The 14,548-nt window shown below is 46.5% G+C and overlaps 1 protein-coding gene across 1 annotated transcript in view; it reads right to left on the bottom strand.

Moving 5' to 3' along the window:
* Window positions 1–14,548, bottom strand: part of LOC144108698 (multidrug resistance-associated protein 1-like) — a 256,880-nt gene that overhangs the window by 225,075 nt on the left and 17,257 nt on the right. Inside the window, exons 2-3 of the mRNA XM_077641869.1 lie at window positions 5,953–6,111; window positions 3,676–3,810 (exon numbers count right to left, since the gene is read on the bottom strand). Of these exons, the coding sequence (XP_077497995.1) occupies window positions 3,676–3,810; window positions 5,953–6,111 (294 nt within the window). The remainder of the gene's footprint in view (window positions 1–3,675; window positions 3,811–5,952; window positions 6,112–14,548) is intronic.

Genomic DNA, 14,548 nt, shown 5'->3' with positions numbered 1-14,548 from the left:
GAAATAAAATAAAAAGAAAGAAAAAGTTAGACTTTCTCACGTCACAAACGCAAGGCAATGTCCGTGTCGCTTAAAAAGCGTGAGAGCGCTTGCGTTGCCTGTACAGTCTTCAAACTATCTTGTCAAGCACCGAGGATCAAATCCTCCGAGAGGGGCCATGTGTCCATAGACTTGAAAACAGATGAAAGCATGAGTCTTTCACGTGTATAGGCTGGTCACACCACTAAAACATGTTCTATAGTCTCTTGCACGCTACGTGTGGTACAGTCCGGGGAGTCCGGTTGTCCTATTAAGTGCAAGTATTTCCACATGAAGGCGACGTTTAAACGTAATCTATGGGTTACGCTTGCAATAGGGCGCGGTATTCCGTGAGGAACAGAAAAGGTCATCGCCTGATCTCGCCGTTTAAGGCGTATGTGTTGAGTGTCTGGCAGGACCCAGTACCTAGCCGTCGCACTCCTCATTGATCCCGAAAGGAGACAAAGTAACCGGTCTAGAGAACGGCACAGCTTTACGCAGGCCACTGCTGAAGGCGCTCCTTGCTTCAGCGTCGGCGGTCTCATTTCTATCGAGTCCGCAGTGTCCAAGGATCCACTGAAACACTATACGGTGGCCTTTTTCCTAAGCAAATGACAGGAGACTAATGATATCAAGAGCGAAAGCTTGGTATGCGGTGTGGCGTAGGAAGCAACCAAAAATTTGTAGCGCAGATTTAGTCAGTGAAAATGCACCACTCCTGAGGTGGTTCTCCGCAGATGTAGCGAATTGCTTCCCGAAGTCCCGCAAGCTCTGCAGTGGTTAAAGTAGACTTGTGTCCTCAAATGAATCTGCGGGTCGTCTGCATGGGGAATGTACCCATGCCACAAATGGTCTACTAACTCGGCCCAAGAGTGAACGGTCTGAATTCGTGAAATTCGTCACGATACTCCTGTGCACAAAACTAAAAGTTACGAGGAGTATAACAGTATTTTTCAGAGATGGAGCCCTTGTCTGTCAACAATTCTTGCAACGACTTTTTTGTCCTCAGGCGTCTTCCTATCACGTCACCATAGGAAACCTAGCACAAAAAGTATTACGCGACAAAACTGCCTGTGAAAAACGCCCGTATCTATATTTTAATTCCAATTTAAAACAATATCAGACGCATGTCTCAATATTTCCGTCTGGAATCTTGTCCATTACGCGTACCAGCGGAACAGCGGGAATATGTCGCTGAAACAATCGCGGAGTTTTTTTCTCGCTTTTCTGCTGAATATTGCACTTAAACTTTGTGCGGCTTGATTCTATATATTTAGTTTTTACTGATGGAAGATTGCGAAACGGAAGAAGGTGTTAATATTTCAGGTAAACGAAATGACTATATTTGAAAAGGCAGCGAGCACAGTGTCATGCAGAAGTGACTGAGAAACTGGTAGAAATGTAGAGAGAAATTGTGATTATTTGTTAACGTATGTAAATCCTTTAAAATGAGAACATGCGGACGAAGAGCACTGAAAGAGCACGAATAGAAATATTTCCAAAACCTCTATAGCACAACAAATAAACGAGAAAAAATGGCAGGAGATACTTAAGCTCCGCTTCAACGGTATGACAGGATTACGTAATTAATTCCCATGTGTGCACACGGTAATTCTCTACATTTATAGATCCCTTGGTGTCCTCCTGCACCTCCTGGCGCAGTGGTGCAGTGGTTAAGCGATGCGTCAATGCTCTGCGATGGCAGGTGCTCCCAGCGGTGGGCGTTGTGCGGCACAACTTGCTCTTCCTGGGTGATAGATATAACTGCTATGCCTGTCACTGGCACCTGTCAGAGTGGACAGTTAGCTAATTATCGGGTAGGCAGCTTGTCATGACGGCACAATGCCAAGTGACCTAGGTGGCCCATCTGCAAGAGTCATGCTCGGGATTTTTTGCTCACAACGTCGACATGGGATTTTCTGGACAACGGGGCTCTTAATGCTATCGCGATAATATGTATAGAAAATAAAGGTTGATTACACAGATTCAATAAATTTCAGTTTGTCTACCAAGCTTTATGGTAAACCTTCAACGTACTCTTGTGCATTGTATGTTCCATGCACAACCGAGAAACATCCACCTTTCGGCCTCAAGCCTCTGATCCCCGTAGATCACGCTCATCACCATCATGAAGAACACGCCCGCATGCACCTCAAAGTACTCGACAAGCATCAGGATGCATAAAGGTTGCTGAACACATGTTTTGTGATGCGAAACTACTCCCCCGTGCCTGTTCAGGGGCCTACATTCTGCAGAACGCACACAGACGAACGGCTTTAAAAGCCGGCTTAACGGTAGCATCTGCACTTCGATTAAGCTTGAGCATTGTTCTAGTTCGTCTAGCTTCTTTGAACATCTACAGCCACACGACTTCACCTTTTTATTTTTCAATGTGTGCAGTGTTCAGAAACGAACACTTTTAAATATTCTTAGGTCTGCTTACGTGGAAGATTGCGAAAGTGTGTGTTTTGAGGAAAGGAAAGGATTTTGAGGGATGGAAAGACCTCAGTAGCTCTCACATGTCGACATCTCGGTGGACACGTCAAGCGTGCCTTAAACGATGCAACTCAAAATGCATTTATCATCGGTCCGCATCCTTGTCACAAGCAAGCCTCCAACTTGACCAAAATATGTAAGCTACATGCAAAGATAAATGCTATAAAACCCCTCGGAATGCTGTACGACGAACGGTTGCTCAAAATTTTGGTGCGAACGTAGTCGGCAATGCTGGCACCAGGTCAGGCAGTCATGCCATCGTTTGGATTTGATCCACACCGTCATGCATTAAGGGGTTGGGATTTGGTATGACGTCTCATTACATCGTTGTCACGCGACTGGGTGTGATGTCACATTTATACATCGTTGTCAGGAGACCTGTTATGATGTTTCATTACACCGTTGTCACGTGACCTAGTATGAAGTGACATTACATCGTTGTCACGTGACATGTTATTACGCCAAATTGATGATGACATCACTAATTATGCAAATTACTGTTAGCGTTATCTTCATCACATTAATTAGCGATACTTAGGTATTGTATTTTGCGATAATTTATTAATGCGACCTCATCACTTTCATCAAGTGGCTGTTTGGCTCGTGACGTTACATGGTGCTGTTTCTTGCGGACACTTTTTGCGGACATGACCTTGAAATCGAACCATCTAATGGTTTCGCATTAAAAAGAAAAGACATGAGGGAAGTGCAGTTTTTGCAAAGAAGAAAAACTCTAGATGTTCTTGGGATTTTGAGGCTAGAAACCGATGGTTGCTAAGAGTAATTAACCGGATTCCAAATGAAGGCAACCGTAGCAGGGGGCTGCATAAATTAAGGTGGGCGGTTGAGACTAAGATAGCGCAGGTGGGGTGGCCGCGGCTGGCCTAGGACAGGTTTAGTTGTAGAGATATGGGACAGTCCTCTATCCTGCAGTGGGTGTAGTAAGGTTGATCACGATGATGTTTGTGTACACTGCGTACATTGCAGAATGAAAACGAATTACGTAGCCCATTTTGAAGCCTATTAGCTCCACAGAATTAAAGCGTGACATGAAAATTTAGACATCAGTGTAAAACATGCTATGTCAGCCTAAGAGCATCAAGCAGTTTACAGAAGTGGCCTTTAGTATTTTGGAGTGGTTCAGAAAATAAAAATACTCACAAAAGTTGCTGCCATAGCAAAAGCAGACGTAGCTAATCGCAGAGTCGAAGTGTTTAAAAACTCGAGTGACCATTTCCCTTCCAGCACGTAAAGCCCCTTGAGCAAAGCCAGTACTGCGGAGCACAACGCGAGGACCTGGAAAAAAAATCGACGTCGAAATGCTCGCATGCGCAGGTTTTAGCGCATATGATGCGTTTTAAGAACAGTAAAAGAGGTTCTGTTTACTGAAAACGTTTGAAAACTTGTTGGCCATGCTTTCCGAGACCAGTATTCGCTAAAAAATACTGCCCAATACAATGTTTCGGCAAGTAACAAGTAGAATAAAGCGTATGCTGTTAATCTTGAAAATAAAAAAGACGGTCTATTTGATGACAATTGGCTTATGTAAACTGTTCTCATGCCATTTGTAGGCGGTTTCATGCAATATGGATCGTGCTGTTAGAAGAAACTTCGCATCAGTTTTCGATCTTTTCATGGTACCGCCGTGTGCCAGCAAAGTGGAAGAAGCAGGACGTGACTTTTTATTTACGCTTTTATTAATTATTTAGTTGAAGCCAGCTAGTCAGCTTGTAAAGCATTGCATATAAAGAACAAGTTTTATTTCCGGTGTTGTGGATTAGACACGGTCTCAGTGTATCAAGAACAATGGCGTATTTGAACGTTCTTAGCCCGTATATGAAGGCCCCGAACTGAGCAGACAAAGGTAGGGAGATGAGGGGATTAACATGGATGCTTGAAAAAGGCTAACACTCATAAAAGCAAAGAAACTACAACGTAATGAAAAGTTCCAGCTTCCGTTAATTACAGCGAGGAATTAGTTATTTGTTTGAGTGTTTTAAAAAGTGGTTTTGCATAGTAATTAGTTATTGCATACTTCATCAAGGTAAGTGCGGTCGTGCCCACCCAGGTTACGCGGTATGAAGGACATGTGACACGCGTACGCCGATGCACAGGATGTCCTCAAAATGTTACCGAATAAACATGGGCAGGGAAATAAGGCGGTCGTTAAAACAAAGTTGAGGGACGTCAACATTCATTTAATCCAAGGAGAGCATAGGAGGAAAGTTATTTTAATTGATGGTGTTGATCAATGGGAAATTTATACTGCGATAAATTTTTATTTGAAAGGTTGATTTTAAACTACAAGAAAAACAACGAGAAGCACCAGGCAGGATTCGAGCCCATGACCCACCCATTTTGCTTGCGGCGCTTTACGAAGTAAGCTAGGGGTGCAGCTGTCCAATTTTCTACTCTTCAGTCTGCTCGCGTTCCGGGAAGCCTAACCGTTAGTGTTCACCAGCGCCACCATCGGCCACAGCGGAGGACGATGAGAGTCCTTTGGAAACTAGAAGCTTGGATGGCGGCGCCGTAGCCGGGCTTATAGAGAGCCGTGTGCGAAATACGAAGGTCGTGGAATCTGATCCAACCGTTGGTATGTTGCTGTTTAAAACATGGAATGCTTTTCGCTCAGGTCGCAAATGTGTTGTGCATAGGTGAGGGCATTGAGGCAGCCTGTCTCGGTGCGTAGCATTGGCGCCATCTACCGGGGAAGCGCGGAACCCTTTGCAAACAGCGGGGGCGGCGTAGGGCAGAGGTCCTGGACGATGCACTCGGCTTCTGGAGCGACACTGACCACGGATGTGTGAGACAAAACATCGCCTTAAAACCGGGGTTAGCCTCAAGAATATTGTCACCGAAAGCCGGCAGAAAGGGCAGAAGGGCACACCAGGACTAGCCAGGCAGACACACTCAGCGAACGAACGCACGAGGCGGGGAAGACAAAGAAGACCAGCGGGTGCTGTCCCACCGCATGGCGGCGCCAGTAAATGGCTAACACTGTGACATTGCCCTTCCTCTTGGAAAGGGCATCGTCCCGATGCCGCGGAATCACGGAAATCTGGAATAAAGTCTCTGGTGCCGGACTTGGCAGAATAAGTCCTAGAGGGCGTGTTAGGGATTCATCCTGGCAACGTGGACGATTTCGGAAAAAGCCAAATGAATTCGGCTTGACGTGGTCTGTACCCCCTACAGAAACGGCACTGTGCACAATAAAGAGAACACAAACATACAATACTGGATAAACGAGGAAAAAAGCATTAGTGAACATTGTATAACAGAAATACATACGGGTAAACAAATCAACGATAGAATGGTGCAAGGAATTATATTACAGAAAGCGAATAGTATAAAATGATGCAAATAATAGTCTTGAAATTTGCAGTGTACATCGAATCTTGGATCTCTAATTTTTGGCCAGCTGTCTTCCTTGCTACTCACCGTTTGCGCAACATCCAGCAGGGTGAACCGCGGCCCTCCGGGTGCGACGGGGTAGTTGTTCTGGCGCACCTGCTGACGGGCCAAGAGCACAGCCGCTCCGAAGGTGACACTAGTGAGCGCCTGGGTGGCCACGACAGACGGCACGTCCGTCGACGCCACCTGCGCGAGAGACCATGGGCACACATAAGCATCCACTTCATCTTAAAGGTCACCGACCTCTACGAGCTGGGATGAAAAATAAGAGTACCACTTCAAGAGGCTCTTCATTTAAGCGAAGTTTTGGGTAATTATTTTCTGAAACTTCATGGGGGCCAGTGTTGGTATGTTTAACTGCTTCAGGATATTATGCCTACGTGCCTAAGTTCTAATTTATTCAACGTCCGCGTGTAATTAACTAAATTTAATTAATTAATCTAATTTAATCAGTATCCGCAAACTGGGAGGTCGTGTGCGATGCCTGAATGGTCAGACGCTTAATGATCGTCTGGCCGAGAGATTACGTCGCGTATACGTTCCCGGGTCCTCCTGATCTCCCGGCGTCTTCCGTTTTCAGGACCGCGGTGTCTCCGCTGGCCTCAGGAAGGCAGCAGGTGCCCAGGTCCGATGAAGCGTGTTGTAGTTGTTATCTGCTGTCCCTGCGACAGGGGAGGCAGGTGTCTGGAGCTACGGCTGTAGTAGATTCTCTGGCACTGGCGAATTTCCTGGAGTCTGTTGTGCACGGCTATGCTGGGCACCGTCTCTGGAACCAAGTGTTCTGCCGGCACCAGGAGCAGAGTTCTCGTCTGCCTTCCCATTAGCCTCTGCACAGGAGACTTTGGCACAGAATCTCTGAGGGTACTGCGCTACTAAAATAAAGCTATTTGGAAGTCTGGCACCCTACACGAGCACTTTTTCAGTAACTTCTTAGCCTCTCGGACTGCCCTCTCAGCCATTCCGTTAGAGCGCGGATGATACGGGCTCGAGGTGACGTGCGCAATGCCTAGCATGGTTAGAAATGCTTTGAATTCTGCGCTGTAGAACGGTGGGCCGTTATCAGTGCACAGCGTTAAGGGCAGTCCGGGAACAGCGAAACTTTCCACACACCATGATTTGAGCAGTTCCGCTGTCACACGTTGGAATTCACGTATTTAAAAGAAAAATGAATAGAAGTCAACGATTATGGCAAACTGCCACCCACCGTAAAAGAACAAGTCCATCCTAACTGCTTCCCATGGTAAGCTAGGTACTTCGTGGCTCAAAATTGGCATCTTCGCAATGCGTGGTTGATGCGTTCGGCAGATTTTGCAAGCTGTGGAGTACTGGTCGATCTCTGCACACATGCCTGTCCAAAACATGACACTTCTCGCCCGCTCTTTCATTTTATCCGCTTCCGAATGTGGGCGTGAAGAAGACAAAATTTCTGCTCTCTTCGAATGTGGTATGATTACCTTACTATTGCGAAATAACAGGCCGTCCTGGGTGTGTATCGCCTGCCGGTATGACCAGTATGGGCGGACGACTTCGGGGACATCACCCTTGTCGTCCGGCCAGCTTGTCTCCGCATATCCACGTAGCTGGAGAAGAGCAGGATCGCCATCGGTTGCTGCAAGGAGGTCTCTGAGACGATCCTTTGAAGCAGAAACAAAATCTAGCACATTTACTTGAAACCGCTCTGTCTCTTCGGCCATGCATTATTTTCTGGCAAACCGCGACAAAGCATCTGCGAGAAGTAGTTCTTTGCCCGGTTTTTAAATAGCATTGATAGGATAGCGCTGCAAGACTAGTCTGATGCGTTGCAATCGAAAAGGACATTGAAGCAACTGCTTCTCGAATATCGGCACCAAAGGGCGGTGATCGGTCTTAACGATTACTTCTGGCTGGCCGTAAATGTAAGCGTGGAATTTTGTGGAACCGTGCACAATAGCGAGCGTCTCTTTTTCAATTTGCGCATAGCGCTGTTGTGCGCTGGAGAGCGACCAAGAAGAAAAAGCGACAGGGCGGCCTACTTGAATAAGAACCGCGCCAACTACCAATTGGCTGACATCGACTGAGAGGATGATAGATTTACTCGGGTTGAAGTACGATAGCACAGGTGATCAGACATGCTGGCAATGAACCGCTGCACGAAATTGATCATGGCAAGAAATACATGTAGCTCCTTACAGCTCTTGTGCGCTGGCATTTGTAGTACATCTTGAACTCGTTGTGGGTCTACTCGCAGGCCTTCTTCAGTGAAGATGTGGCCCTGGTAACGCACTAGAGGCTGCAAAAACGCGCATTTCTTGAGGTTCAGCCTAACATTGTTTCCTTAGCAGCGTGTCAACAGGAGTGTCAAGTGGTAGTCATGTTTCTCTTTACTTCTTCCCCAAAGCAATATGTCGTCCATAACTGCTACCACGCTTGGCAATCCTAACCAGCGGTGTATTGCTGCTTGGAAAATCTCTGGCAGAGAGGAGATTCTGAAAGGCATGCGAAGAAACCGGTAGCTACCGTACGGCGTGATCATTGCGCAGAGATTTGAGCTTGCCACGTCAAATTTAATCTCCCAAAATCCTGGTGCGGCATCCAAATTAGAGAAAAACACAGCCCCGGAAAGTCGCGGGACTACGTCCTCCATTGTCGGTATAGGATAGTTTTCTCGCAAAAGAGACTTGTTTAGCTCAGTTGGATCGAGACAAATGCGTACTTTGTCCTTTTTCGCTACTGTGATCATGAGATTAGGCCAGTCAGTAAGCTTGGTTACTTTTTTTATGACGCCTTGCTCTTTCATGCGCTGTAGTTCCGCTTCCACCTTGTCTTGAAGGGCCAACGGAACTCTTCGAGCAGGCACGGCGACACCCGCGGCACCATGCTTCAGCTTCACGTTGTACTCGAAGTCTTTTAGCTGCCCGAGCCCTTTGAAGACTTCTGCAAAAGACTAAACTGTTGGGTAGAGTTGGTCATGATGAATTCTCTGCAAGCGGCTGATAAACCCCAAACATTGGGCTGCTGTACCACTCAGTGTTAGAGGCACGTCCTGCTCCTTAGCCGCCGCGGCGGCTCACTGGTTATGGCGCTCGGCGGCTGACTCGAAATACGCGGGTTCCATCCGGGCTGTGGCAGTTGAATTTCGATAAAGGCGAAATTCTAGAGGCCCGTGTACTGTGCGATGTCAGTGCGCGTTAAAGAACCCTAGGTGGTCAAAATTTCCGGAGCCCTTCACTACGGCGTCCTTCATAGCCTGAGTCGCTTTGGCACGTTCAACCCCCATAAACCATAAACCAAAAGTCCTGCTCCACGATGAAAAATGTTCACTCGTGAGCTTTGTCTTTTGCAGAAAGTAGCAGCCGTACTTTACCGCGGGAAGTGGTTTTGTGGCCAAAAAATGCCCTAAGCGTGACCAGGCAGGTCTGTTCTGGCTTATCTGGCAGTTTTATAAGGTCCTTTTTTGAAATAACGCAGCAATTCGCCTACGTGTATAATTTGTACTTCATTGGTGTGCCTTCAATGTCCGCAATCGCATTCCAGTTCTCTGCACTCAGTATATGCGCTGTAAAAGTTTCCAAGAAGTAATCCTAGTCTTCTACCTGCAGCTCCCGCAAATCTTTTCTCAGAACCGTGCCTCGTGAATGCGCCAACGACTTGCATACTTGTGCGAAGTGGTTCTGCCTGCAGCATTTCTTGCAAGTTTTGCCGTTCGTGGGGCATATTCTGCTACGGTACGTCTGATAACCGCCTCTATTGCAGACGTCGTTTTTAGCAGCTACTGCGTGAACTCTCGTTCCATGGGTGGTTCCTGCCGCTTTGCTTATCTCGCGGAACTGTTCTTTCCCTTGTTATAGGGCGCGGAAGATTTCGACAGTCTTCTGATAAGACGAGTTCTCAGCGACGAACATTTGCTGCAAGTTTGTGTCTCGAATGCCCAAAATAATGCGGCGGCGCAGCATACGGGGTTTTAGCTGTCCAAATTCGCAGTTTTTTGCCAGTATTCTTTGTTCTGCCAGCCATTCACTGAAGCTTTCGCCTTTCCTTTGGTTTCTTGAATAATAATAAGAATTGGTTTTTGGGGAAAGGAAATGGCGCAGTATCTGTCTCATATATCTTTGGACACCTGAACCACGCCGTAAAGGAAGGGATAAAGGAGGGAGTGAAAGGAAGGAAGAATAGGTGCCGTGGTGGAGGGCTCCGGAATAATTTCGACCACCTGGGGATCTTTAACGTGCACGGACATCGCACAGCACACGGGCGCCTTAGCGATTTGCCTCCATAAAAACGCAGCCGCCGCGGTCGGATTCGAACCCGGGAACTCCGGATCAGTAGTCGAGCGCCCTAACCACTGAGCCACCACGGCGGGGCCTTGGTTTCTTGAGCCGAAGCGGAATTCGTGAGATGTTAGGTTGGTCTCGGGCTTATAGAAATGCTCAAACTTTTTAGCAGGACGCTGACATCGTTTTTGTCTTCTCCTGCCTCAAACTTGAACGTGCTGTACGCTTTTCTAGCTTCTTCACCAACCACCACTAGCAGTGCGGCTGCCTGCACCTCTTTGCTGTGCTTGTTTAGCTGGGTAGCGGCATAAAACAACGTGAACTCACTCTTCCACATTGGCGATCCTAGGCAAGCGTTGCCTGATGTGTCCAAGGGCTTCGGTGGCGGAAGAAGCGACGCTAGAAGGGACGCTGCCATCGACATGCGGTCTAGGGACCGCTGCCACCATGTGCGCAGGCTAGCAGTCAGTGAAGAACATCATATATTGCCGATAGGAAACAGGTTTATAAACAGACAGGAGGGTGACGTAATAGGTCACGATGCTAGGCCGCTGTCAGCGTGACGTCAGAGTGACTAAGCTCTGCTACGTTGCGATCGACAAATGAATGTCTCGTGCATCTTCTGTTGCGACCTAGTTGATATTTCTGAAGAAAAATTTCTCACGACAGTTGAACGAAGGGGTTATGCGTTGAGGCTATCAGGTGCCGATTGAAATCAATGGTGCGTTCTGTCAGTAACTGGCTATGAAAGCGAAGAAACCACGTGGAAGACGTGGCCTGCTGATTGATACCCCTGTCACACGGGAGGTTGAATGTCATTCGCAGCGAATTACATTACATGTGATTGGCGTTTTTTTTGCTGCTACACGGGAACAGTCAATGAGATTCACAGCGAATGACATTCGCCCACTGAATGCGTTTTCCGAACTCATGCACTCGCGACCTGTGTAATGTCGAGGACAGCGGCTTGTTCAGAAATTACAAAAATGATTAGTGAAAACATATTATAAACAATAAAAGTTTTTATTGTTTGCACTTATACCATACTTAAAACCTTTTTTGACGTATAGAAGGATGTTTGAAGGAATTTGTACAACTATATTCTTCTTCCCAGTCACCGGTGGTCCCTATCGACCATGTTTGTTTACTTTACAACCTGTTCTGGGTTTTGAGAGTGTTGACGAAGCGTGGTTGGCATGACGGCATTTTCGCGGGCTTTAGATCTGCCATGGAAGACTGCTGCACAGCTTCGTCAGCGCAAAATCGCAAGCAGAAGGCGTTTTGACCGATGGGAAAAAGCGCGTACTGCTCAAAGTCTGGGAACATCGTCTCGGCGAATTGCCGCGGGCGAAGGGCAACATGCAGGTGTACGTCGCCATGGCCGACTGTTTGCTCTCGCAAGGTGTGGAAAAATCAGTGAAAGATATAAAATTGAAGATCTAAAACCTCGGAAACAAGTTCCGATAAGTGAAGTGTTACGTCCTACATTGCAAGTGCTCAGCTGCTGACCTGAAAGATGAGCGGGTTCGAACCTGGCCGCGGCGGTCGCATTTCAATGGAGGCGAAATGTCAGGGACCGTGTTGTCCGTGTGCTCTGCGATGTCAGTGGGCGTTAAACAACCCCAGGTTGTCGAAATTCCGGAGCCCTCCATCACGGCGTTTCTCATAGCCTGAGTTGATTTGGAACATTAAACCCCATAAACCAATCCAAACCATCTATATTACAAGGCGCCGTCACCGTGTGCGTGGCGGTTTCAGCGGTCGGGACTATGTTTGGTAACACGCGCACACACTTTAAAAGAGGCACTGAAGAACAATCGGCCGTTGCCTCGCCGTTCACACGGCGCTAATTGTTCCAGTCTACAAATCAGGTAACAAGAACTCGCCGCTTAATTACCGTCCCATCTCTTTAACTCGTATTCCCTGCAAAATCATGGAACACGTCATCTATCCCCATATCATGGCATTCCTTGATTTGAACAACTTTTTTCAACCTGCTCAGCACGGGTTTCGCCGCGGTTATTCCTGCGAGAGCCAACTTCCTACGTTCATTCATGATCTGCATGCTAACCTTGATTGTAATCTGCAGAATGACATCGTATTTTTAGATTTTGCGAAAGGCTCTGATGATGTACCCCATAAACGCCTGCTGATAAAACTTTCCCAATTAAATTTGCACCCCCATATTTTGAAGTGGATTGAAGAGTTTTTAACTAATCGTTCGCAGTTTGTCTCCGTTAACAATAAGAACTCTAACTCACTCTTAGTAACGCCGGGCGTTCCACAGGGATCTGTGTCTGGCCCACTACTATTTCTCATATATATCAATGATCTGCCTTCAAACGTAACATCTAACATACGCATGTTCGCTGACGACTGTGTACTTTATCGTGCTATTCTCGCCGCCGCTGACCAATCTTCTCTTCAAAATGATCTCAATGCTATTCAGGAGTGGTGTAATAAGTGGCTAATGGAACTTAACCCACGTAAATGTAATCTTTTGTCCAGCTGCCACCGCCGTAACCCTCTAATTTTCTCTTACGAAATATCAGCTAGAAGTTCCTATACAACTAGTTCAGTCATACAAGTACCTAGGCAGAACAATTTCTAGCGATCTTTCTTGGAGCTTGCATGTAACTAACATAATGTCATCAGCAAACAAGATGCTAGGTTTCCTCAAGCGCCATCTTCATCATGCTCCCCCACATGTAAAGTTATTAGCTTACAAATCATTCGTCAGGTTCAAACAAGAATCTGCATCGCTCATTTGGAATCCTCATCAAGCTTACCTCATCAATGACCTCGAATCTGTTCAAAATCGCGCTGCTCGCTTCATTAATTCATCGTACTCTTATGACATCAGCGTTTCCTCCTTAAAAACAGCCTCCGGATTATCACCCTTAACGCTCCGCCGTCGCATTGCCAGCCTGTCTTTGTTTCATAAATTCTTCCACAGCCCAATGCACATCACACCTTATATTCTTCCCGCAGCACGCATATCTCCTCGCACCAGCCATCACCTACAAGTTGCCCGTCCACGCTCACGCACCGTCACTTTTTCTAATTCCTTCTTTCCTCGTGCAGGCGCAGACTAGAACGGCTTTTCTAAACAACGTTGCCATCATCACTTGCCATAGCCTTTACCCTGAAAATGTAAAAACTTTCCTGCTATTGTGAATCTGTGCATTTAATTGTTGCCACCCCTTATGTAACACCCCTCTTTTGGGGCCTTTAAGGTAATGAAATGAAAATGAAATGAAATGTATTCAGTCCGTATATTGCTTTTGTCACGACAGCACATGCGCCGCTACTTTGCCGTGATGCATTTAGTACAGCTCTGTATGAAAACGCTCCGTTAATGCATTTGTTTTTAATTTTTATTACAAGACTTCTGTTTATTTTACTGCTCTCGAAGTAGTAGTTCCTTTCCCACTGTTTTTATTTTTGATTTCTGCGTCTGACGACCACCCTTTTCTTATGATTGCCTCGTGCGGGTAAAACGCTGGCAAATTAATTTTATTCAAAAGCGCTGAAGTGTCGAAATATGCGAAAAGCTGCATTTGACTAGTTGTAGTAGAAGTAGCATGAAAGCAATATATTGCTGGGCAAATATAACTACCAGACAGCATACCCAGGACGGGTAAATGCTTTTCTAGTACCGGTGATGTTGTAGAGTCCTCTCAAGTATATAAATTACATTGCAGAAATTGCATACCTTTCTCGCTGGAAACTTAGCCGCAAGACCACTGGTCAAGGTGCAATTACATGGCGCCACTGCAAAGAATTTGCACGCTTTCTTGGTCGCCTGCCCGTCAACGATAGCGGCCTGATGACCGAAACAGTGGATGACAAAAAAGTCTGTTGAAATGGTAACTCCACGTCAGTACAATAATGCGGTGCTTCTGCAAACCCATTAAGAGATGTTTCTAAGTAATATGACACATTGATCTATAGTCTTCTTCTCGTGGCATGGCACACGGTAAACATGGCTTGTTTATTGGTTCATCACCCTCAGCACCCCTTGTGGCTGGGTAAAACTGTGCACATGAATTGAAATTGGATATGGTAAGAGAATAAGAGAAATGTCACAGCCACATAATGCTAGGGTAGGATAGAATATTCGATATAAAAATGAGCACACTATGCGTGCTGAGGTGAAGGCTGCATGCAACACGTAGTTGTGTAGCCGCCGTTTTACATACATATTTTATTTTTTCTCTTTCTCAGCTAAAAGGCAGCATACAGCAGGAGCCACAGTCACCAGCTGATGATGAGTCATCGGCGACTCAGGCTGCAGTCTCCAAGCCGCCTTCACCATCACCATTAGAATATTGGAGACGCTAACCGTCAGCCCTGCACTCATCCTCTGCACC

The sequence above is a fragment of the Amblyomma americanum genome, chromosome 10, assembly GCF_052857255.1.
Source record: "Amblyomma americanum isolate KBUSLIRL-KWMA chromosome 10, ASM5285725v1, whole genome shotgun sequence".
Lineage (NCBI taxonomy): Eukaryota > Metazoa > Arthropoda > Arachnida > Ixodida > Ixodidae > Amblyomma > Amblyomma americanum.
Note: the sequence above shows the minus strand (reverse complement) of the source record. Positions and strands in the feature narration are given on the sequence as shown.